The sequence below is a fragment of the Podarcis filfolensis genome (assembly GCF_964270895.1).
Source record: "Podarcis filfolensis genome assembly, chromosome: 5".
In the NCBI taxonomy this organism is placed as follows: domain Eukaryota; kingdom Metazoa; phylum Chordata; class Lepidosauria; order Squamata; family Lacertidae; genus Podarcis; species Podarcis filfolensis.
The window spans coordinates 75195186-75221783 of record NC_139608.1 but is presented as its reverse complement, the minus strand read 5'-3'; the positions used below and the strand labels follow the sequence as shown (position 1 = coordinate 75221783).

The 26598-nt window shown below is 40.9% G+C and overlaps 1 protein-coding gene and 1 long non-coding RNA gene across 8 annotated transcripts in view; one reads left to right on the top strand and one right to left on the bottom strand.

Moving 5' to 3' along the window:
- The window catches only part of GRID1 (glutamate ionotropic receptor delta type subunit 1), a 702351-nt gene that overhangs the window by 670761 nt on the left and 4992 nt on the right, over positions 1–26598 (top strand). For 2 of the 6 annotated variants that reach the window (XM_083614626.1, XM_083614625.1), the window contains exons 14-17: positions 3899–4065; positions 7078–7318; positions 7574–7663; positions 17796–17831. In XM_083614626.1, the coding sequence (XP_083470752.1) occupies positions 3899–4065; positions 7078–7318; positions 7574–7663; positions 17796–17831 (534 nt within the window). Of the gene's footprint in view, positions 1–3898; positions 4066–7077; positions 7319–7568; positions 7664–17795; positions 17832–26598 lie in introns of those variants that run through there. The other 4 variants (XM_083614630.1, XM_083614627.1, XM_083614629.1 and 1 more) reach the window with 4 other exon arrangements.
- LOC310763043 lies at positions 4254–17789 on the bottom strand. Of its 2 annotated transcripts, none has more exons than XR_014548420.1 (4): positions 16069–17789; positions 7800–9371; positions 6182–6284; positions 4254–4302 (listed from the first exon to the last, which is right to left on the bottom strand). It is a non-coding gene; the product is annotated as an uncharacterized lncRNA (long non-coding RNA). The 2 variants fall into 2 exon arrangements; XR_014548421.1 differs by having other exon boundaries at positions 6182–6280.

Here is a 26598-nt window from a genome sequence, read left to right as displayed (position 1 = left end):
CTTAGCAGGGAGGCTTCAGATGACCACCCTGATATTACGTTGTTCTGATGGTGTATTCATGTTTATGCCATTGGCAATTATCTTGTCACAATTCCATGCACAAACATAGAATTAAATGGAAGTATATGTCATATATACTGCATCAAGACTGAACAGTTTTCATCTTGGTTTTGCTTTTGGAACTCCTGGTCTGGCCTTCTTGTTCCCTCTGTGATATTTAACAAGGACCACCTTTGATTCAGTAGGTGTTTCAAAACCAAATCCTTGACAGCTTTACTTCCCTGTTTAAAGGCTAAGAACCTGATTTTGTTTTCAACATTCTGTCATTTCTTCACTCCTCACTTTTATCTTTTGAAATGCCATCAAAGTGTTCAGCAAATATTTGTGACCAAACATCTTTAAGGGAAGGTAGTCTAATTACCGTTTGCCTAGATCTCTAAAACAAAGTTGGCTAATCCTTAGTTCACCCCCCCCCCATTTTTTTCCTGCTTCCCTTTAAGATCCTAACAATTTTGGTGGTGCCAGCTAGCAGGGTGTGGTGGGGAGAAGACATAGTGCTGGGGTGGGCACCCTAAAGCAGATGCAAATACCCCCTCCTCAGTCATCAGATCTATCATTTGATGAGCAGAAAGGGGTTAATAAACCCTCCCCCTCAGCTAATCTGCATGGCTCTAAGTGTGTGTGCATGCACAAGAGTTTGGGGTGGCCACACCCACCCCTGGAATGAGGGACCTGGAGGGCTGACCAAGGGTCAATGACTGAAAAAAGACTTACTGTTGGTTAAAGGTGGAAGTTGATAAACCGCTGGAATGGGATTTTCCTATACAGGGGTGGGGGGAGAGAGAGGGGGGGTGGCAAAGATATTCTGGTTTTACATTGGTTTTTACTGATATGGTTTTTCGCCAATGAATTTTAGAAATATTGGTTCCGTGAGTGAATGGACTGACAGTTCTCTTTTGGAGTCTTCTGACGCACTGCACAGAACTACATTTCCCAGAGTTTCTTGGAGAGAGGAAATTAAATGATTAAATCATAGTAAGAGCCAATCTGAACATTATGGTAAAGACAGGTGCTGTGCATCTGGTTCCCCCTCTGCAATGACTAATAGAACCTGTCTCGTAGATAGGTCAAATTTCTGTGCTTGCCTGTCATCAGCAAGCGGAAGGAAGGAGATGCCTTGTGCTGTGTGACGTCGGGACATTGTGTGGCTTCTACTGCATGTTAAAGAGACTGATTCATATAGCAGCAGTTTTAGCACTTGGCATTTGATTACAATAACAACTAATTTGGTCCCCAATTCCTGATGTAAATTTGCAGAACCATATGCAAGAGAGAAAAAAACACCCAAAAGAAAAAGAAACATCCATATGCCTTTTTCTGCAGGGGGGAGGGTGGGTGTTCTTATTTAATTACACATTCAAAATTATTGCTTCCCTGAACCTGATGAGAAAACAGAAATGATCTAAACTTCCTTTTAATAGCTTGGGAGCCTGCATTTATGATTACTCATTTATTTGCATTAAATTCACCAGCCCATCTGTTCCACTGTGCTTTGTACATTCACTGGAGACTTAAAAACATATTACTTAAATGTATTAGGAAGTCAATGATTACTTTAACCAAGCAAAGCGATCGGGTTTCTTCTCCCTGAATTCCCATCCAGAGACATTTCTTACATCTTATGTTAACGAAAATGATTTACATTCCTCATGCGCACAGCATGCAGTCACTGCTTGGAATCCCAATTAGAGCTGACATTTGCGGACGAGAGATGTGTAGGTGTGTACTAATATAAGTAAATATTAGCCACAAGTGAAACTCGTGGGAGAATTTGGTTCCTTTAGCCTACGATGTCACAAGAGAAAAGCTTCCTTAGAATAACTAAACTTCTGATAGTTGAAGCACGCTACACTTTTCTGAAATAAAATGAGGCTTGTTTCATTCTTTCACCCAAAAAGGTTTACTTTGTAACAGGAAAAAAGCACACCACAAAATTTAATGAAGAATTAAAGAGCGTTATTGAATCTATTAACGAAGTGTAAATATAAAACATTTACACTTCCCGCACCTTCCAGGTAGTGATGGGTGAACTAGCCTTGGCTCAATTCCAAATTGGCTTGGCATTCTTAGATGGTATTTTGAAGGAGTTGGGGGGGGGTGCGTGTGTGAGGATGCAGGAAGCTTGCTTATTTTCAGAAAGCTCCCTCTCAGCTTATAATGATGGATTTCAGATATGGATGGTAGTCAGCCGCCACATCTCTGCGGAAAAGCAATTGGGAGAATTGACCCAAATAATAAAACTGACCCCAAACAGGCTTGTAAGTTTTAGTTTCACTTGCTATTTTCAAATAGCATCTCTATTTTCAGTGAGTTTTCAACTCACCCTCAAAATCTTGGGTTTTTTTTTCTCCAAATTACAGTAAAGCCCACTAAGCCTGGTTTTTAAGGCTCCAGGAAACTCTGCTGCCCCTGTAGGATAAGCCTTCAGAATCAGGGAGTTATCTGAACCAAAGGAGTCCCTTTATATATGCTCTGTAAGGACTCCTCCTACCCCATATGATAGGCAAGAATGATGCCCTAGCACCAATCCCAGATCTAAGGTTAGGTGCATGGGCAGAGGGAAGGCTTACAATAAGTAAGCTCATCCATCTACTAGCCATCACATACTTACAAGATCCTTCACTTAATTTAGCAGGGCACTTAAACAGTTCTTGCAAGTCACTCATATGTAGAAGGTATGGGTGGGGGGCATACCCCTTTTTTTAACATTATCTTGGAAGGTTGTGGCTCTCATCTCTCCCTCGTAGTGGCTACTTCTATTCAAGCTGGCTAGACATAATTGGTTTGATGAAACGGTCATTAGGACCACTTTTGATACACAAACTAGATGTCTTTGACAAGACATAATTTGCTCTGTCTTTCACTTACTGTGTTACTGTTTCACACAAAGAGATATTTCAGCAAGTGATCCCAAATTTCAAAAACACATTGATGTATGAATATGACATTCATACGGAATTTTCCCTAAATTCTTGGGGTGAATTTTAGGAGTCCTTCTGCATTGGAATTTTACCTAAGCCACATTAAGTTGTGAGCCTCTTTCCCCCCCCCCCCACCCCTAAAATGAAATTTGAAGCAATTTTGAACTGAGAGTTCTGCTTAGCTTAAATATAGATTGGAAATTCAGGAGAAGTTAAAAGAATGTTGATCTTGGGAAATTTCTTACAGCTTTTTTTGGGGGGGGGATTTCATATACAGGTATGTTACCACTAAATGTTACACATATAGTGAAAATAGAGGTGAATTTGAGAAGACCTGGGTCTGGCAAAATGTATTTGGTGATTTTAAAGCATTCTTAAAATGTATGTATGCCACTACTGTGGCCCGTGTTTCGTAAGCTCAAAAATGGAAAACGAACAAGGTCCCAACTAAAGAAGAATGACAACTTAAGCTGACAGAATATGCACAACTTGCAGACTTAACATATAGGATAAGAGAACAAGAAGAACATACATTTGGAGAAAAACAGAAAGTGTTTATTGAATATATGGGGGGAAATTGTGTACACTTGAAAATGTTGGCAGCAGTAATATAAATTCAACAGTGTAAATAAGTTTTGATGGATGTAATAATGGAATACTGAATGGTTTAGTTTTTGTAAAATATGCAGGGATTTATGATATGTAAAATGAACCAAGGAAAGAGAAGAAGGGAAGTCACTGGTATTTTAAGGATGTTTAAATGAGTACTCTAAATTGTAAAACAGAAAATAAAGAAATTATATTAAAATGAGCAAAAAAGAATTCTCTGTTCAAAAACTGATAGCTTTTGAAAGAGAATAATAACATTCTATCCAAGTTAAAGATGTGTCTGAAAGTTTTGTTCTTTGTTTTTACAGGCAAAGAAAGGCAACTATGCATTCTTGTGGGACGTCGCAGTAGTGGAGTACGCGGCATTGACGGACGATGAGTGTTCCGTGACAGTCATTGGAAACAGCATCAGCAGCAAAGGATATGGGATAGCGCTCCAGCATGGCAGTCCATACAGGGATCTCTTCTCCCAAAGGTAATACAAAAGTGCTCGGGCTTGAACCCCTTCCCCGAAATCAAGCCGAGTATCCCATTTGCTGGCATTTAGAGCCTTGGCTAATCAGCTGCTTCTGGGTGAATATCGCTTGTAGCAATGCATTTTAGTTCTGTTGCTTCTTCAGGGTCGCAGCATGGCCCATCTGGTTCTCAATTCAGGTGAGTATGAGGGGCAGTCCAGCCCTTTCTAAATTAGAACTAGTTCACAGGCGAAGAACTGTGTGAGAGTAGAAAATCATGGCTACAAATTAATGAAAACTGTCAAGTGGGGAATAATCAGTGAGAAATGTGTGGTGTATTAAATTTCTATGCTCAAAGGTAGGCAAATGAGAGTTGCTCCTAAGAGCCACTTTACCTTTTTCACAGCAACAAACCCAGGTTTGCTGCTCAACAGGAAGCTGCAGTCAACCCTGTCTCTCTAATGAGTATACCTGTATGATAATAAGTTTCCGAGCACCTTTTTGCCACATTCATAATTCATGCTTCTTGCTCTGCTCTTTAAAATACCAGATGTATATTTTAAAAGCATAATGGGTTGGATCCAGATTTTAGCCTTCTGCAAAAGGAGGCTTCTTCTACTAGCAGAAAGAATAATTTTTTGACATTCTGTGAGATCGCCTCCAAAATAAGCTAACAGAGAACCAGAATTACCATTTCATTAGGGCAAGTCCTGAACAACATGTCACCTTCATAATCAATATGTGCAATAGTGATTGCATTTGGCTTAGTGTGTCTTACTTTGGAAACAAAACATGAGCATTCCTGAAAGTCTGAACTGACAATTTAGGTGGAAAAAAGGAAAGCGGAACAGGTGGTTACCTTGCTGAGCAGCACTAGCTTATATACCGTATTTTTCGCCCTATAAGACGCACTTTTTCCCCTCCAAAAATGAAGGGGAAATGTGTGTGCGTCCTATGGGGCAAATGCAGGCTTTCGCTGAAGCTTGGAAAGCGAGAGGGGTCGGTGCGCACTGACCCCTCTCTCTCTGCAGGCTTCAGGAAGCTATCCGTAAGCCTGGGGAGCCCGCGGGAGTTCCCGCAGGGCTCCCTAGACTGCGGATAGCAGCCTGCTTGCCCGGAGCGTGGGGCACCCTGAAGCAGAGCGCCCCACGCTTCGGGCAGATCTCCGCAGCCTAGGGAGTTCCTGCGGCTGGGGGGGGGGGGTAATTTTTTTCCCCTTTATCCCCCCCCCCAAAAAAAACTAGGTGCGTCCTATGGGCCGGTGCGTCCTATAGGGCGAAAAATACGGTAATTTATCCTGGAAGTGTGGGATTGCATCACGGGCACATGGGGATGTTTCCAGAAGCAGGAAAGGAAGCAGATGGCATATGTTACAGTTTTCACTCTGCAGAAATGCTTCCACTCTTCTGTCCTATATATAATGCTCTTATATTCACTCTCATCATGATAAGATCAGGTTCAAGATGGATCTCCCTAAACTATAATCAAGTAGCACTTGACTTATACCACGGCAGTTTTGGGGGCTATCCAGGTCAGTCAGAGCTTTTGTCTGTTGGCATCCATCTGTCTCAAGTGTGCCATTGAAGGTAAAGTCAAATAACTGGAGAGTTACAGTGCCTGTTGTGGCTGTAGAGACCAATATGGTAGAGACATATTTTATTGTAGCTGGGGCAGATTTTGTACATCTTGTACAAAATGTGTACTTGACCAAGCCTGCGTGAGTCAGAGCAGCCTAGTCTTGATTATCTGTGGATCGCCAGGATCTCAGGCAGGGCTGTTTGACATCTTCAACTATCTGCTAGTTTAGGATTGGCAGTGCTTCAATGGAAAATAAATTCCCCACCACCACACTTGAATTTCTGTTTCCCACAATCTCTTTGGAGGAGTACAAAGCTGTTGTCAACGACTGGTATGATCCTTAAACAGAAGCACTCCTGGAGATTTAATCATCAGAGCATCTGCACAAAGTTTTCAGTTTTTCCCTGTGGTGCCTAATTCAGGGGTTTTCATGCCTGCCAGTTGTCAAACAAAATGGGGCTATGAATATTTAAGGTAATGCTCTCTTAAGTCTTGCTGTGCTGATATGCAGTACCACAGAAGCTGATTGCAGGAAACCATGCCTAGCTCTACAGTTACCTGTTGGCTTTTGTTTGGGGGTCAAGGCTGCTTCCCATCCCAATTCTGCCAGTGTCCATTGTTTTCTGTGTCCACATCTCACCACTCCAGTGTGAAAATCTGGCTGGACAGGAATTTGGCAAGCATTGTTAATCTATCCAGTTCAGTGTATGATTTGGAGATCTTGGGACCTAGAACTATAACAAGGTCAATTTAATAAACCAATGGAAATGATAGGGGGTTCTCTGCTGTACCTCTTCTGGCTATCAGATTTAGTATCCTAAGGTCTCTTAGTCAAGCCTTTCTTCATGGGCTGTTTTCTTGAGTAAGGGAGTGGCCATCGCTGCCTATAATGGTTTGTACAAAGGCCATTAGGACTTCCCCTGTAGTTGGAGACCTATTGCACTCCTACCCACAAGCACAGTGTTTGTGTGCTTCAAAAGCACAGCTTGACAGTGCTTGCTTCCTCTAACTGGTCACAGCTGGGGGTTGCTTTTCAACAGGGAGACGCTTCTGAACTCACAGGTGAGGCTTCATTTGTACTAAGTAACGTTCTCAACATTATTTTTGACCATTATGCATGGCACCAAGATAATGCTGATGAAAGACTTGTGCCACAGTTTGCTGAACAGCAACGGTAGCGCCATTTCCACCCCACAAGTCCATCGGTGGATCCAACCCAATATGTTGAGAGGCCCTTCCTTATTCACAACTTTCTGAGTGTGTTGTTATATTGATTCCTGCAAAATTTCACAGTGTTCACATCTCATTCATTGTGCAATTGGGCATACATTTTTTTGGTAGCACAAACCTTGCCGATTGTCAAGTTTATATTCTTCCAGTTGCAGATTTCCTCTGTGCAAGCTTCCCTTGTCGAAATATAATGCTTGTGGTTTTCCCTAAAATGATCTCTGCAGGATCTTAGAACTACAAGAAGCTGGATACTTGGATGTGTTCAAAGAGAAATGGTGGCCACGAATGGGACGCTGTGATCTGAACAGCCACACCAACGCACAGACGGATGGGAAGGCCCTGAAGCTTCACAGTTTTGCAGGGGTCTTCTGCATTTTGGCAGTGGGCCTGCTCCTGGCCTGTTTGGTGGCAGCCCTGGAGTTGTGGTGGAGCAGCAACCGTTGTCATCAAGAGACACCCAAAGAGGTCCATAACTTTTATTCTTATCACAATTAAGTGTAGAGAATGTAAAACTTACATCAAACTGAAGCTGTGGAAATCCAGTTCACTGGATTACAATTGCAGATAATTACATTTAAGCACAGGTTTCTTTCTTTTTAAAAAGTTATATCCCTTTTCGATATTTTTTTTTTTATAAAAAATCCCTAATGTTTGTGTTTTATGGAAGGTACCAAAATGTCAGCTCTGGCAACTAAAGTCCTGTATTTATTTATAGAGCAGATACAGCCTGGGCAGCAGCAGCACTGCAAACATTCCCACATTGCCCCACCATTGTGCCTCAACCTTGCCATGGAGAGACCATCTTTAGGGGTAAGAGAGTAGCTCAGGCACCATGCCTTTGGCCCCCTCTGTTAAAACTGACAGACAAGGATGTTTAGGGCTGCCTTAAATACACAGATTCAACACCTCCTGATTCTTGCAACAACAACAAAAATCCCATGTTTACCTGCTGGCCAAGCCTGCACCACATGTCACCTCCTCCTCGACCCCAAGGACCCCTTCTGGTTTGGTGTTAAAATACTCGACCTGGAATATGGGAAGATTGAGAGCAAGTGTAAGGCTATTTACCTCCTCACTTGGGGCCCTCATCTGATCTTTTGGTTAAAGCAATAGAAGCAATAATGCAGTCACCAGGTGACATGAATCTTAAGTAACAAGCTAGATAGGTCAGGTGGAATGTAGTGACTTCAAACCATTTAATAGTTTAACTTTAAATTTTTAAACTTGGTAATACGCAACTCATGATTCACCAAGCTGGTGACAGCTCAAATATAGTTGTGTATTGTGATCTCACATGAGCTAAACAACCCTTCCTGTCCCATTTTTTTGCAGTCCTAGGTAAACCACAAGAGCATGAGGTTTATTGAGCTTCTAGTAGGGTCTGTGTTCAGCTTGGTGAATGTTTGTTTTTTTTTGGGGGGGGAGGGTGCATATGAAAGCACTGAACTGGTTGTTTGTGAAATGGGGACTTGAGTAAGGCCCTTCCCAGGTGTCTTCTGCCACCATGGAGAGATTATTTCATTCTAAGATGTGAAGTCTCTGTGGTAGTTAGTTGCTGTAAGCTGATAAAGCAGTCAGAGAGGGATTGCAGAGGATGATGTCAAAATACGGCAGCAAGGAACTTCAATATGTTCCCATGTGCGCTTATGTAACTCAGTTTTCTTTGTGGAGGAAAATATCCCTTTACAAAGAAAGTGTGGGAGCAGTGCATAACTAAGGCAAGCGCTTTTAGAGAAATATGTAATGCTGTTTTCCTTTGTGTGAACAGATGAATGAATCTTTATTCCACTCATTAATAACACAATAAATCATTCAGGCCCCATCACTGGTTGATGTGTCCACACACCCCCTTCTTGTCTCTTTCTAAAAATAATACTCTTCAGAGCTAAATGAGCGGCTTTTAGTTAAGTATCTCTTATAGTCAGAATATGAAATTGCCTGTTATCAAAGGTTTTTCTTGCAAATATTTCAAAGCAATAATAATCAACCTGTCATAGCCATATCGTGCAAAGAGACAGCATCTGTTTGCATCTGTTTCAATCTTTAACAACCTCACCTCTCTGTTGGGCTTTGAGACATTAAGGCACTTTAACCTTCTTTTCATCTTGAACAGATGCTTTGTACCAGAGGGTTATGACAGCAGCCACACCCCGACTGGGGAAGAACACAGGGCCTATCACTTTTAATTTTTATTTCTGAATAGCCAGAGTGTTGCACTAATTGACATGCCTACCACATACAAACTGATGGGAAGGCTTATATTCTATAATGCTACTTGTCATTAACATTCCACTTGTCTGGATTTCCTACTTGTTCATTCAATTTGTCCTCCAAGTCTTCAGCTACCATGCTTCACATCCAAGTCAGAGAAATCATTTTGTAAGTAAGTCCACTGTGCATTCTTTTCAAAGGGAACTTTTTTTTGGTCAAAAAATAACTTACTTAATTTGCTCACGTAGCCAAGAGTATCATGAATCCATTTCTTATTCACGAAGAGATGATGTGTGGAGAAATCCATCTATGGGCAAATACACATTATTAGTGTGAGGGCTGAAACTTTTAGTTCGTTCAGTTAATAGTGAGTGAACTAAAACTAAATTGAACTGAATGAAGAATGTTTATTGCTCAGATAAGCCTTGGCGTCCAGCCCGCTTTGGTTGTGCAGTTCTGCTGGGCCTCCGAACTTCAAAGGCCACATTCCAAAAGGCTCTGAGCAAACGCAGAGATAAGCACAGCGGCCAGAGAAAGCTGCAAGCTCCAATGCGTTCTTCAGTGTGCTTAAATAAAATCCACTCAGGATCTTAGCAGCTAGAAGCAGTTTTTATTTACAGCAGACTATCCATTGTCTATCACAGCGAACAGCATCGTGAAAACACGTCCTCTCTCCTCAAAAGCGAAAGTAGAGAGAAAGAACAAAGGCTGGAGACTCTCGGATATGACGTGTCTCCCCCCTCCTCCCAATTTGTAGGCAGGGCGTACACACTGAGCTGTTTAACCCTGTAAGCTCAGGTTCTCCTCACACTGAACACTTTAAAGTTGAGTCTTCTGCATGTTCATGGCAGTAGGGATGTTTGAGGAATTTGCTCTTTGTGGATCCCGATTCAAAGTAGCCTCTTAGAAATAATGTAGGGTTTTTTTTGAATTTTTCACTTCTCCAAAATTGTGGTGCAGTTCTAAGTTTTAAAGACACACCCAAATGTGTATTATATATATAGTGTGCTTTGGGATTTTAAAAAAGCCTATAGAAATGCATACTATGAAGTAATAAAAAAAATTTAGTAAGAAAATAGATTCAAAAATACCATTCAAATACAAGTTTTCATGCATTATTATTATTATTATTTAGAAAAAACCCTCTGCAAATTAATGAAGAGGTGGGACATAACCTCTGAATAAACCCTTGTGAAACTGACTCATGAAATAAATTCTAATTTGCCCTGTCAGTGCTGCCCAACTTTCAGGGTACAACTAGACATGATGTGGAAGAAATATATGAACCAACTGTGTCCCAGAGGTTTTTTTAAAATGTGAACGCAGTGGGACAAGGCCTCATACAGAGCTGTGGAAAGTGTGGCAGTAACATTTCTCTCCCACAGCATTTTCCTGACTGAAATTTCCCCCTGTGGCTGCTGTTTGTCCTGTAGGGAGAAACCTACAGTGCAGTGTTAATCAGGACAAGAGAATTAGAAGTAGGGGAGAGATTAAGTTGTTCTGTCCCCCAGAATCATAGCCCTTGTTCTATTAACTTTTAAAAAAATGGGTCATGGATTTCCTGCATCAAATCTACTTTCCCTATATTTGGGCAAGTAAATCCATTGAAGAAAGTAGGAACCATTTCTGAGAAAACTTTGACAGGATTAGGATGTTAGTTGATGGTGTGGTGGTGGTAGGGAGGCAGCTGGGGTTAATGAGAACAATGTTTAATTGATACATTTATAAGTTAAACGTTTAGACCTTTTGTTCTAGAATGCCACTTGAAAGAGAGAGAAAGAGAGAAATGTATTAAGGATTGTCTTTCTTTCTAAGGTTCACTCACTTCACTATCTCAAAATGGCACCTATAATAAATTAGCTGTTGGTGATACATGCACACTTGTATAAATTGAATCCGTTATTGGTTGAAATGCAAAATATTTTTTATAATCAGTGGATGGATGACCAATTAAAATGCATGCTTTCTACCCTGCATTTCTCACCACTTCGAACATGGCAGGTTCTTGGTGCAAAATGGAATTGCTGATTTAGTTCATTCAAATAGGGCCTACTTTACACCTTGCCAAACTGCCAGGTACATTTTTCTGAAAGGTTTGCCCAAAGTGTATTTCACACAACAGCCTTCCTCCGAAGCTGCTGGAATATAACCTCCATTGTCCACAGCCAGAATAGTCAAGGATAATGGGGATAGTCCAAGAACATCTGAAAACCTAAGACTGGAGAAAGCTGCCATACCATGTGTAAACAATGCACAACTTTTTTAAAAAGTATGTCTACATGTGGATGCACATGTATTTCAATTCATTGTCTGAAACCTGTTTCAGACATTTTGAGCTGGCAATACACACGTGGCCCATCACAGTGCATTTCACTCCTGCCTGTGCTGTGCTGGCGGCAGTCAGGGAGTCGCAATGTATTGCCAGCTTGCCCATCTGCCTGTCTGCATGTTTGCCTTTGCCCAAGCAAGTTAGGTGGGCTGCCTCTTTCCTCCCGGTCAGTCACAGGAAGAATGAGGCAGCCCACCCTGCTTGCAGGCAGGCAGATGAGAAAAAACCTTCTCAGGCTCCCTCTTCTGAGGCCGGGACTGGGCTGTGGAGGGAGCAAGTCACTAGAAACTCCTTCGACTGAGCAAGCAGGTAGCTTCCTTCCCTTCCTCCTGGTCGCTTCTCCCTCCCTCCCCAGCCCAGCCACTTTTTCAGATGTTTTCAGTGTTTGAGCATTGTGATATATCACAATGTTGAAAACCAGATACCATCCAGCACTAGTCCTCAGAAGTGGTTTTTATTTTACAAGATATACCTGGAGTAGCTCTACTATTTTTGTAATATGCAAAGGGATTTTGAGAGGCACTTCCTTTCAGCCGTAATATCAAAGAGTGGCACTATGAAAAATAATATCATGAAAAGTCCTACCTATACAAAGTTCTTACAATGCATCACAGCGGTCATATTATTTCCCCAAGCACAGGTAATAAAAACTATGCCCCAAAGTTGTAGCCAAATACAAAAACGAATGGTTAAATAGAGGTCAGCTTCTTTTTATATCAAGGCATTCTAACTCTCTATTCATTTGGGAAGGGGGCTTTTTTTGCCATTCTTTGCTGTTTTTCATTGTTGGGATGCTGTCTTTGTCTGCTTCTTGCACAGAATTCCAATGGGCTTCTGATTGTGTCCAGCTTCACTAATGCTTTGGAATCTGCAGTTTTGCTAATAGGATTGTCTCTTGGAATTGCCAGAGCCTAGTTATTGCTTGCTAAATGCTCTCTAACATTGCAAAATGCTAACGACCCATTCCTAAGATCTGCTTTGCCAGCAAGTAGGCACTTTGCATAGCCCATGCTCACCGGCCACTGTAGCAGTGCAGAATTTCAGTCAACTATGCCCTGCAAGCACTGCAGGGATCTTTCAGCCAGGATTTTAAGGCAAACCAACCGTGGAAGATTTGATTGAAACATTTCGGGGGAATTTCCTCCTGGGGAGTATATTTTTAACCTAAGTTCAGTAGGAGGCGATACTTTAAGAAATGAAAAATGGATTAATAACTTCGGGTAGATCATAGAAACAGACAACTCCTCTCTTAGGTAGTATCTAGGCAGAGGAAGCCACTTTCATGCTGATTATGGCATGACTTGCAAGCTATTCACTGCCTTGGCTATACTTTTAGGTCTGAGATGGGGAATGTGTGACCTTCTGGATTTTGCTGGATTACCACTTCTGTCATTACCAGGTAACATGGCTCACGATCAGAGATGATGGGAGTTGTAGTTCAACAATACCTGGAGAGTGACAGGTTCCCCATTATTTAGGTAATTGTTCCATGCTGTGAGAATATGGATGGTGCTTACCAGGGCTTTTTCAGCTGGAACTCAGTTCCGGCACCTCTCAGGTGGGCGTCATTGCCATTGTAAGAGAACAAGGGAGGCGTTCATGGTGAGTTCCGGTACATCTTTTTCTAGAAAAATAGTATTGGTGAACATTTATGAAGTTCCCAGATACCTTACAGCTCCCTACTATCAGTTTGTTATTGAGTTTTCGCCTGATAACGATAAAAAATAATGCACACTGAACCATCTAAACCTGTCCTAATTAATAATCTAATTTACATCATAATTTTATAGCAGTTCCTAGGGAGTCCCAGAAATTGCTATCAACGAGAGAGGCCCTCGGGCACATTTCAAGCCATCAATAAATCCTATTTTGCAATCTGTTGCGGCCATCAGTTAAAACAGGGTTTTTATGTAATCATATTGGGAAGGTAAGATGTAAAGGAGGACAGGTTCCCAGTACCTTTATCAGTTGTGTGGAAAAGGGACTTTCAACAAGGCCACCTTTAAATACTGTACTGAATTCAGCTTTGCTAAGTATCTTTCCCCACTCCCTAACCTTCATTTTGCTGTGTAGCGAAAACAGCTGCCTGTTAGGTCCGCTACTATTAGCAGCTGAAAGCAACTTGTGTTTGCCTAACTGCTCCTTATCAGACCATGTGAAAAACATTCTACTAGAATGTATTTTGCCTCTTAGCGGCTTTCAAAGGGCCAATAGTGAGATTAGCACTGCAGGAGCTAAAATAGTGGCATTTTGTTATTGTCAGTGCCTTCACTCATCTCCCTGCGAACCAATAATTTTTTGAAATCAGTGCACAAGGCTCTAGTGTGCAAAGCTTTTGAACTAGAGATGACCTGTTCCTACAGGTTTGCCTCTGGCACACTAGGAGTGTCAACCATTTTTTTTTTACCTTTTTCTTTTTACAAGCCTAACCAGGTTTACATGTTTTATGCCTTATTGTGATCTCTAATGCCACAACCATCATAAATACAATTTTATTGGTATTTATCATGAATATTTTAAACTGCCTAGAGCTCTTTTGTTCTAGTAAGTGGTATATAATGTTTGATGTATCAACTAAAAAAACAAAACCTCCCCCTTTCAGTGTATTTAGCTTGAATAATACCATATCTGTTAATGATGGGTGTATTCTAACCTACCTCAAAACATTTGCATCCTAAAAACTCCTGCTGTCTTAGAGCCAAGCTTCACAAGTGACAGTCCCATGTAATGTATCCAATGATGGACAGTATCACTTCAAACTGTGTGTGTTAAATGTTTGAATGATCCCTCTTTTTGAACAAAAAAACTGTCTGCATATTTAAAGCTAGTATGCAAGGGAGAAGGACAGGCTACAAGTATCTCTCAAACATGCTGATTTTGTATTTGCAAGAAATATTTCACGTATGAGCATTCAATTATTTGATCTTTCTCCTGTATGGAAGGTGTGAATTGCTCTCACTCTTTGTTTTATTTACTGAAATATTTGCTAGCATCTCTGCAGCCTGGGCTTGCCAAGTGGTGCACAGCATAAAAATGAAAATACAATAAATGCAATGAATTTGATCACCCAGCAAATTGCACTACAAATTAGCATAAAATCATAAAAACTAAAGAAAAGGCTAGGGCAAATTATTCACCTGGCACTGAAGAGAGACTCGATATTGGCGCCAGGTGTAGACTACAGAGCTATGTTACTTGCTGATTGGGCAACATGTGAAGTGCTCCTCAATAAATGGACTAAGTTGGAAATGCTGTTCTCCATGCAATCTAAAGTAGTAGAGTCCAGCAAGGGATAATTGCATGGGATTTCTGATCATGTAGATTAGCTGCCAGAAGGAAGAACATTCCTTAGGGACTGAAAAAAATAACACCACAGGTTCTGCATAATGGTAGCCATTGTGTACCACCTGGCTCCATTGTACTTAGGCATGTATCACCTCCATTTTTTTTTTTAAGCACAACTGGGGCATTCATGCACTTTCAGAGTGGAAAATTAGTTGAACTGTTTTGGGAACTGGGTCCTTCCTCCTACTTAAAAATGAAAACACTGAAGACAGGCACCATGGTGCTCTCCAGATGTTGTGGACTCCCACCGTCACTTTGGCCATGCTGGCTGGAGCAGATTGGAAGTGTCTTTCTCAACATCTGCCAGACAACAGGTTGACTACTCTCAACACAGACTATCACAGGTGTAGGGAAACTTAGCCCTCCAGATGTTTTGGGACTACAACTCCCATCATCCCTAGCTAACAGGACCAGTGGTCAGGGATGATGGGAGCTGTAGTCCCAAAACATATGGAGGGCTGAGTTTGCCTATGCCTGAACTATTATCTCTCTTTTTTTGCCATTTCATCACTGTCTTCTCTCCCCCCCCCCCCAACCCACCCTGTTGCTGGTTGTTTTTCTTCTTACTGTTTTATTTGTTTTTTTTCAACTTGTGTTCCCTATTCCATGTGAAGAAAAATACAAGATTTTAAATATATATATAATTCCCCTTCATTGTATGTTTATATTTTACATTGCTTTTTAAATTATTATTTTTATGTATTTCAATCACATCTGAAATCTTTGTACTTTTTTTGCTAAAATTTCTCATATAAATAATCATCTGTATGTATCACTGCATTGTACTTTAATTTTCTAAGATGAAATAAACTTTTGGGAGCAGGAAATAATAATAAAAAATGTCACTGGCAATACAGGGCAGTAGAACAGTAGCACGCTAGCTACTACACAGGGCCAATTCACATGTGCAGCCTCTTGATTTTTCATTGCTTACAGTCCACTCCTGTCTACAGACTGTCTACTCAGAAGTATGTACTCCAGAGTTCAGTGGGGACTCAGAGTACAATGGGGCTTGGTATGAAAAAATGTGTTCACTAGGATAAATTTACACCAAAATGCTGGTGAATTTTTGTGAGGAAATTCACAAATTGTGGCAGAAATCTAGAGAGCAGAATTTAAGATTTGGAAGAAAAAAAATGAGAAACTGGGAGAACTAGCAGGTCCTTCCATGCCTAACTGCAGCCTTAATTGTGGTTAGATGACTGAGAGTTTGAATTTGTCGCTGATTCCATCGGAAAGTAATGTGTTTGAGGCTCTGTAAAATGGTCACACACACACTGGAAGCAAGCTATCGCTTATTAAACAATGGCCTGCATTCACTCATACTTACTAAGGCAGATTTCCACCCAAACAAGCTACCTGCCATTGAAGCCTCAAGGAATCAGAAACTGCCACACTTCAGAAAGTCCCAGGTGGCGGAATGTGGAATCTCCTGTAGATTCCAAAGTGTAGATAGAGAAGAATGGAAGTCATTCTACTCTTCTCCAACACTTTTCAGAGAAATATCAACTTATCATTAGCTCTTGACTACCACCTGAATGGAGTTCCAAAACTACCATGCAAATAGAAGTTGAAGAGCTGTTGAAGACCTGGCCATTTGACAGACAGTTTTTTTGTGATAGGTGGTTGGATAATTCTCGGACATACAATCTTAAATCAAGGCACTGAACTGTTTAGAAATCTGGACTACCCTAATCTACCAGCATATCTATTCCAGGGGAAGAGAGAGGAATAAGGGGAGGGGAAGATGTATGTGTTCCCACTGCAACATGTAACCGGCAGTAGTGAAGGAATGTTATATAGTTATAACGTATGGCCTGTATTAATATGAAAGATAAGCGCAAGAAGCCTTGGGTTCCATGGAAGCTATACAAGGGTTTCTCAGAAAAGAAGTTCACTTTCCAATACACGAGACAAGGAGGGCAAGCCATAAGGCCACTGAATGGCCCAGCCATGTAATGAAATATGACGTTATGAAATACAATGAGTTATGCTCTGTACCAGGGTTAACTTGTACAGAGAAAATTATACCAAAATAGAATCCTGTTCTAAGTGAATGGGACAGAGCTGCCGGTTATCTAAACACCTGCCAACATGCACACAATTTGAAATACTTGCCTACATTGGCCTCAATGGTTACTGTGAGCCTGCCCCCCCACCAAAGAAATATATAAAGCACTCCTAAAATGTAGCACTAATTGAGAATACCTAATTTATTGGTGAAAATTGTATACTTCCTTTCTTTTCCAATATACAATTCTTTTTCGGTATCCAAAATGGTGAAGAAAATAGGATTTTAGAGTATGAAGTACACCAAAATTAAAAACGAAAAACTCCAACAGAATCAGACAAATTAACCTGGACCATGCCAGTCACTTTCAGTAGTTTGGGTGCATTTTTAGTGTGTCATTTATGTCACAAATAGGAAATATCTGAATTAGCTGATTGAAGGCAAACTTGTGACTGAGCGCACAACTCCGCCAAAAAAGTCAGAAGTGGGCGGCAACCAGTTTATGCCACTCCTAATTCCAGGCCAGGTCACACGGGAAAACATACCTTGATTTGTTTGAATGGTTTTACTCATATTCCAGATGATATGTACTATCATTTTATTCATACTTACTTGGAAGCAAATTTATCCAGTGGGGCTTATTTCCAAGTAAGAGTACATTGAAATGCAACGCAGGTATAGCTGAAATAAATCAAAACCTGCTTTGAAATGACAATTTCATGTCATGTGGCATGTCAGTGACGGGTGTGATTGATCAGCAATGAAAAAATACCAAGGGTAACACATTAATCTGAGAAAAATTAGAAAGTATTTCTTCCACTCCCACCAAAACCCCAACACACTTTGGGGTGTGTCTGGCATATGCTGAAGGGATGGGAGGAAGAGTTCAAATAAAAGATGCAGGCATTTTGCTTACTATCACCAGTGTTGCATGACATGGGTATGCTGATATCTGTCATCACTATGTGTACATTTCTTAGAAGCCACACTATTTGATCATTTTCCCCTCCCTCTTCTTCTTCTCTGTGTTTTTTTGCCCCTTGGAGATTGCCCATGATGTGAGGCTGGGTCTCAGAACCATGGTGAGCATTTATAAAATCACATATAATTAAAAAAAAAATAATCCATGCTTGCAGTCACTCCCTGAAACCTCCAACCTTTCCACCCTCCCTGCCTCTTTTGTTGCCTGTAGTGAATGCACACCTCAGCTGCACAAAGCACACATTTCCTCAGCCTACAATGCTGTCATTTCCAAACAATTTCATTTTCATACCTCTTGGCATGAAAATAAAAAAAAAACACCCTCATGTGATGTCACATTTTCCTTAAAAATGTTATTGTACATCCTTTTTTGCTGCTTTTTATCTGTATTGTTCTGAGTCAGTGCCAGACCATTGATGCATCGGGCCAGTACTGTCCATGCCAACTGCTTTGCCAGGCATAGATGCCCTTCCCAAACAGTGCAACTGAGTTCCTTATAACTAGATGTGCCAGGGACCAAACCTGAGACCTTCTGCATGCCATGCACGTGATCACCTACTGAACTATAATCCATTTCTTAACCTTACAAAACTGACTACTGTATATGTATAGACACACATTCATTGCTGCTACTGGAGATCTCCCTCAATCCAACTCTAATTTAAGGGTGTGCAGAACCACAGGAACTCCTCAAGGGAATGGGCCAGTCTATCTGAAACTTGGAGTGCCCATTCATGACTGTTTTGAAATCCCAGCTGCTTAGTTGATGCGAAAATACCTTAAGTATATTGGAGTACAATTCATTTTTTCTCATTTTAGAGAAAAAAGCAATCATGTCTTTGATTACGTCTGTAATTCCTGATGATTCAGTCTGTCAATCCAGGTTTCTTTCTTGTGGGAAAGTAACCCAATGAAACATGGACTCGGTGAGCCCCAATGATGTATCCCCCCCCCCCATAAATTCAAAGCATGAAAATGTTTTTCTTCTGTAATTTGAAGAATTCAACAGAAGCCTATAGAGTTGCATTAACACTAGTGAAATGTATCAACATGCTGTTTGGTTGCAGTTGGAGTTTGGCTAGAATGAAATTCGAAGCAAATCTGAAAGTACTTCCTCAAGTGAGGAATTCCAAGGGAATTTAAGCCCAACAAATTTCATCTGTGTGATGAGGGTAGTTTCCTACATCCCTAATTTTAGCTCTTCCACCTGGCTGTTGGGAAGTAATTAACATGCCAGGTTCCCAGAATCTAGATATTTTGACATGAGGAACACATATTTGGAGGTCTGTAAGGTTTCAGCAGGCTATCAGATGCATTTTTGTCACAGCAGCTAGAAAACAACCTTTGCTAAAAACAATGTTGACTCACACCGGGAAATGTTGTCAATTATGCCAACAAGGCCTCATTTTTAAAATTTGTTTTGCTTAAAAGCCTCACTATCGATCTTAGTTAGGCACGGTATGGAGAAAACAGAATGAGAAGCTGTCTGTATCTCATAATACTACAGCTCAAGGGCATCAGACACAACTGACTAGGGCTGGACGCAGGACAGACAAAATAAAGTAGTACTTCACACAGCACATAATTAATGCATGGAATTGATCGCCACTAGCCTAGATGGAGGTTGTCTGTTTATTATTTATTTTTAAACAAATCTACTTTGTCTATTTCCCCAAAGGAGCTCCAGACAACTAGAATAGTTCAAAACAAAACAAAACACAGCAAAATAAAATTTATCAAAGGTTAGAAGACATTATGGTTATACGGAAACTTCACATTCTGAGGTAGCTGCTAGCTTCTAGTTGCTGGCGATATGACAATATGAGAGAGCTTCAAGCCATGTTTGTGGGTCCTCTGGAGGAATAGGAATATAGGAAGCTGCACTGATCCATCTAGCTGAGTACTGTCTAAGCTGCCCGGTAAGCTTGTAGAGAGGCAAGTTTGCATACATGAGTCTTTCTCAGCCATGCCTGGAGATACCAAGTACTGAACCTTTGATTTTGCATGCAACACACTGCCTGTAGCACTGAGCTATAGCCCTTCCTTATCTGGCTGAATACAGTGGACAACAGGATGCTATGCTCGATGTACCTTTGCTCTGATTCAGGAGGGATCGGCATACGTTCTTTCATTTTGCACATGGTTACTCAACAGTATCACCCCCCAAGAAAACAAGTGATGGCTACTTGGTAGTGCTATTGCCTTTTACTGCTCTCATCTTGTTTGAAGATCAGCAGACATTAAGAAATCTGTTTCAAGGAACCAACACCAAAGCATCAGGGTGCCGCTGAGTATTTTCTCAGAATTTCAGATTCGCCAGCACTCTGATGCTTCCCAGAAACACGAGACCACGTGAGCAAAGGCAAAATAACATCCTTCCTTTCAGTTCTGCTTTTTAAGTACGAAAACATATTCCAGATTATTTCCTTGCAAAAGGGATTGTGCCCGGTGAAATTATCTGAAATTATCTCTTGTGGACAACAGTTACATTTGGTTTACCTTGTAGGAAGGTACTAGTCATTGTGTGTGTGTGTGTGTGTGTGTGTGTGTGAGAGAGAGAGAGAGAGAGAGAGAGAGAGAGAGAGAGAAAATGATAAAAGGGAATTGGCCTATCTGAATGCTTTCTATATGACTATAAGAATGTGCTTCTGTGAGAACAGTATGCTGAATTAGCTGTGCCACTAGCATGACCCAGGCTCATGTTATAGTCTTATGAGATCAAATCAGATCTGTTAAAAGTGAGGCCCTGTTTTCTTCCTATTCACTATAATGAGGAATCTAAAAACTGTGATGACATAGCCTCTCCTCCTCACAGACGGGAGGTGTTGTGAGCGGGAGCTGGTCCCACGTCAGCAGGGGGGCGTAGTCGGACTCCTGTGTCACTGTTCTGGCTGCCACGCCCTGCCCAGCGGGCCAGCCAATAGGGATGGTTTGTGGGCGGGGTCGAGCCACATTCAAGCGTATGTGGCAGCCTCGTGGCTTCACTCTGTTGCCCGTCTTGTGTCTTATTTATCCCAAGTGGGCGGAGGGTCCTTGACTCACAATTCCCCTTTTCATAGAAGTGGATGAAATTTTTGGTCATTGTAGTCCCTCCCCAGTGGATTATGCATGCCAAATTATAAGAAGATACACTTGGGGGGGGGATTGTGCAGGGCACCTTTAAATTTTGATTTATTTTTTTTTAAAAAGGCTTTAATTTTCTGCCAAATGGGAGAAGACTGTCAAATTGATTGATGCAATGGTTCTTTCATAAGGGCAGACATTAATGTTAGGGTTGTGACAATATGAATTATTGGGGGCAGGAGTGGGGGAAAAAAACACTGATCTCTAGGAAAGACTGATGTGTAGAACATCTCACTCCTATCTCACAAAGACCCTGTTACCTCAAAGGATCCCCCTGAATTTTTGGAGATGCATGGAAACGTCTCCATTGATTTGCATGGGGAAGGTAGGTAACAGAAAAATAGCATCCATCTCCAAGAAAAACTGGCGTGAGGAAAAAGGAAACTTAGCAAGAACTCTTTTTACCCAAAGGTTCATTGATTGTGGGATTCTCCTCCACCACCCATGAATTTTTCTTGGGCTGAGAAATCTGTCCACTGACTTGCATTGGGGAATGCATAGATCACTGTGAAAAACTAACAGTTTAACCACCCCCCCCCCCAATCCATGTGATTGGGAATGTCTTGGGGAAATCATTCACTGTGAATAAAACCTATACCTATGTGTCAAAATGAAATATTCTCCCAACTCACCTCTCGAGATGAAGGGATAAATTGGAAGGCAAAACTACATAATTCACACTTCCTGAAACAATGTACAGTGGTACCTCGGGTTATGAACTTAATTCGTTCCAGAAGTCCGTTCTTAACCCGAAACTGTTTTTACCCTGAGGAGCGCTTTCGCTAATGGGGCCTCCGGCTGCACTGCCAGCACATGATTTCCATTCTCATCCTGGGGCAAAGTTCGCAACCCGGAGCAACTACTTCCGGATTAGTGGAGTTTGTAACCTGAAGCATTTGTAACCTGAGGTACCCCTGTATTGTACCAAAATACAGCCACCCTTTGATATTTGCGCTTTTCTGAATTTTGCAATACAGTTCTCCATGTTAATGAAAACAATGTACAAAGTCACAGGGCATTAGGTGAAATCTTGCAAAATGTGTTGGGCAAACTTCCCTACTAAAAACGTGTGCATTTGAAGAAGAAAAATTCACACCAAAATGTTGATGAACTTTTATGAAATGAAAACTGATGTGTGCCCTTATGGCTGGAAAAAGGAGCAATAGAAAGGAAGTATCTCATCCTTACCACCTCAAGCTCTGGGCATTTCCCCAGTTACAAGGCCTTTGGACAGTCAAGGAGACAAAGCCATTTGAAAGCTTAGGCAATGTCTGATGCACCTTATCTTTCTGAATCGAATTGTGCCACCAAGAAGGTACCATAAGGTGCACCAGAGAACTTTCCCTATATTGTCCAGATTTGCCTTGTTATTTGGGATGCCTACAGAGACAATGAGCACACCCTAATGGATAGGGCACAGTTTTATTTATATTTGAATAACAGATTCAGAAAAATGGGCAGGTCCCATCATAGGCCTCTATAGATGTACAACATTGATTTGAGATCTTCCCACATGATCCATCCATCCCATGGCATTCCAGTATTTATTTCAAATGTTATTATCCATCCATAAGGAACTGGCAGCTACATTTCACCCATAACATGATTTGACTCACAGCAAGAAGACTGTAGGGATTAAATCATTCCATTGCTTCTGAAATTGAAGTATTTGTGTAAACCAAAGGTCTACCCACCATATGCCACCTTTAATTCACTCTTCTCAGACCTTACACCTGAAAATGACAGGCACATTGGCTAAAGAGACCCTTTTCATAGTCTCCCAGACCTGGTTCATATGTTCCAAGAAGCAGTGAAATAATATATATCTAGAAATTCCTATATGTGTTTAGATTTCCATTATTGCATAAAAATAAATCCACCACAACAGGGGGGAAATTGTCATACTAGACAGTTAAAACATTTGAGCAGAAGCTTCGTAGCCAATAATATGCCAGCGTACAACAAATATTAACCCACTTGCCTAATAGCTATTTTGTTCACCCATAACACTCTTTACTCATTTTGGTTATTGCACTTTTCTTTATTTTACTTTGTATCATCATTTCTTTCAAACTCAGATGTTTTGTCTTGCTACCTTAGCTTGGGCCAACCTAGTTGCCCATTCCAAATTTCTTTACATTTGCACTCTACTTTCTAGCAAACTAGTGGTTGTGGTTTGAGGATCACTACCTCCCATCCAATTATTACCTTGTCAATTGTTCTTTTCTTCTCCAAGCTATACTAATTTACTCTGAAAATAGCTTGCCTTGCACTGGCTTCTGAAACAGAGTATGTTAATAAACTTCTTCGGATATTTACATTTTTAAATGTTTAGTCTCACAGTGGATATGGAAGAAGAAGGGGGCTAAAATCTAACCACATGTGAACTGTTGGGTCTGCCATTAACACGGAGTAAATGATAGAATGGGCCTAGATGATATTTACAATTAAATGCAAGAGTATCAATACGACTTGGCTCAGTTCCCGTTGGTTCCCCCCCCCCATCAGTTCAAAGGCTGCTCTGCCACCTTTTTGATATGGAGTGACAACTGTATGGTTCCATCTTGATTCAAGCGGAGTCTATCCCTCTTGTCCAGGCCTGGCTTGTCTCAAAATATTCCCCAGTGCCTAACAAATCCAACCCTTCCTCCTGACACCAATGTCTGATTCACACATGGAGGCTACATGGCTAAAGCTATCTGGCTGTCTCTGCAAATGGAATTGGTAGCATTCATGAGAAAGCTATCATGGAGGTCCTGACTTCCAACAGCCTGCCTAGCAACTTCAATTTTGCTTCCAGGACCCCAGTGGTTAGAATCATAGACTTGGAAGGGACCCCAATGGTCATTTGGTCTAACACCCTGCAGTTCAAGAATCACAGCTAAACCCCCCTGCCAAATGGCCATCCAGCCTCTGTTTAAAAACATCAAATTAAAGAGAGCCCACTACCTTCTGAGACAGTCCATTCCACTCTCAACTGCCCACTACCATCAGAAAGTTCTTCCTAATATTTTCTCAGAATATCTTTCCTTGTAATTTGAATCCATCGGTTCATGTCCTCTGGAGGAGCACAAAAAAAGCTTGCTCCATCTTCCATGTGACAGCCCTTCAGATATTTGTAGATGGCAATAATAGCACCTCTTAGTATTCACTTGTCCAGACTAAGCTAAAAGTCTGAGATATCAAATAAATAAATGGATGCTATATAGCATCTCATCATTTGTCTGCTCAACTTGCCTTGATTATTTGTCCACTGAGGAGTCCCTGTAGTTTCTGGAACAGGTTTGGTTGCTTCGTAACATAGAAAAGATCTGGAATATAGCTCCAGTCTGATTTAATAAGTGCCAGTAATTGCCAAACTAAGCCCAGCAAAACTGCATTCTGAATGCAGTCAGCAAATTTTATGTAGCATTAAGTGATGTTTGACTAGGTCAGTTGACAGTGCTAAATTAATGTACACCACTGAGTCTTGTTTTCCACATGTATCTATGTTCAGTGATTACACCTTGCTAAGTATTGAAAACCTTGACTAATGAGGGTGTAAATTAATGTATATTAAAAGCCAACTGTTTATTCATCTATTTAGCTTAACAGTGCATAGCGGTTACTTTAAAATCACAACAAAATACATGTGTTACTCCCATTTCTTCCCTTTGGCAGGCGATAATAACGAAACCTCTGCCACTCAAATTCTGACAGAATGAATTGGAATTATGGCCTTGCAAATGGACTAGACAAATTGGAAAGTATTAATGGAGGGAGTGAATGCAGAATTATTAAAAAAAATATTCCCTTATGGGTTATATACATTATAAGCGTGGGGTGCTTTTGGTCAGGTTTCAAGCAGCCACGTTCTTGGAAACATGACTGACATCCTCAGTTTTTAAACTAGAAGTACAATTCTTCATGTCACATGGATTACCATCATACGAAGTGATTATATGCACACCGTGGTAAGATACCACTTGGCCAATAGTGATTTATGTTCACCTTCAATGTGAGATTTTTGGAACAAGACATTGGCTTGCTTAGCAGAAACTGCTTCTGCTTACAAAAGTCAGGATAGCCACCGCATATTACAGTCCTTGACATCATATCTCAATCTGTTCCAACTCTCAGTTGCAGCTTTTGGGGATCAGAGAACTGTAGAGTTGGAAGGGACTCCCATGGTCATCTAGTCCAGCCCCCTGCAATGCAGGAATCCGGCCCACAGCCGTCCCTGGGTGGGCTTGAACCACCAACCTTCTGGTTAACAGCCAAACACACTGACCCATTGTGCCATGGGAGATGGGAGGCTTTGAGTGGATAGGGGGATCAGCCAAAACTAAGTGCCACTGCTTTTTAAAGTGGGTGTGATTTCCACTAAGGCAAATAAATCATTTAATGCAATCCATTGTTTTTCACTTCATATTAAATTCAAGACAGTGCCATTATAGTGAACGGTAGGTATATATGCTATACCACTGTTTTCATTTCCATCTATTTTTCTTCACTTTCCCTATATTATGCAGATGCATTTCTGCATCACCTGTCTTAAAACAAATCTCTTTTACATTTAAAGCTAATGAAAATTGATATCTTCATTAGGGACTGTAAAACAAAACATTTTCTTGTGGCATTTGGAATATGATTTAACGGCATAATCATGTCTTATGCCTTCTGAGATGGAAAGTGCCAAGTTGTTATATTAAAGTTTTCATCTCTTTTAGCTAGTGTGCCTATGTTCTTCCTTTAAAGTCACTACAAATAAACTACATTTGCTGTAAAAACCAAGTGGGCACTTTACAGATAAAACTCACTTCCCTCTATAGGACTATACTGTTCATCATTTCCTCTGATTGATTGAATCCAGGTAGTGGACAGTTAGACAAATGCACTGGCATCATCTTCCCCCCCCTTTCCCTTTTTAAAAGAGGGGATGGGACAAAGCATCTTCAGATTTCATATAGCACCCCCAAATTATAAGGGGGCCACTTCAGATATTTGGCAATCCTCTTTTATAGTTTTTGTTTAGATAAACAACAAGGATGTAAGTACAGAGTTACAGAGTACTTGAGTACCCCATACAGGCCAATCCTGGTGCAACAAAGTCACCAAACTGACCAGGAAAAAAAAACAGGTCAATCTGACCTTTTTCTTTATACTTGCTCACTGCTAGATCTCTGCCACTCCCTACCCATAAAATCCCAATATGGTTGCCATAATTCTTTGAGTAATGCCACTTTTTCTGATTAAATATTAGTGGCAAAATTCCCCCCTCCAACTGGCCATGTTGCCTTGAAATACAAATGACATATTCTAGTTTCTATTCAATTAGCTTTTTAGAAAAATACTTCCTAGCATAGATGTCAATGCTGGTGTTTCTCGCAACTCTTGTTTGTTGTAGATAAACGTAATTGGCTCACAGCTCAAAATACGTTTGATGTACTGTCAAGGGAAGAATCTTTTTGAAAGACGAACACAATTATTCATTAAGGAAGCTGGCTTTGCAAGCCATAAGTTTCTCTTATTTACCTGCAACTGCTTCAAGCTTGGATGACGCTAAAGGGGTAGCATGATTTTCACTACTCTATCCTACTTTACTCCCGTAAGGTCTCTGCGCACAGAGATGGTCCATAGCACAATTGCTTCTTGAGCCACTACTGACTTTCCACGGGGGCAGAAAGACTTCGTGCTGGGAGTACCCAGATCATTATCTTGTCCCATGTTGTTTCCTGTCTACAGACATTACTGGGCTGGAACAAT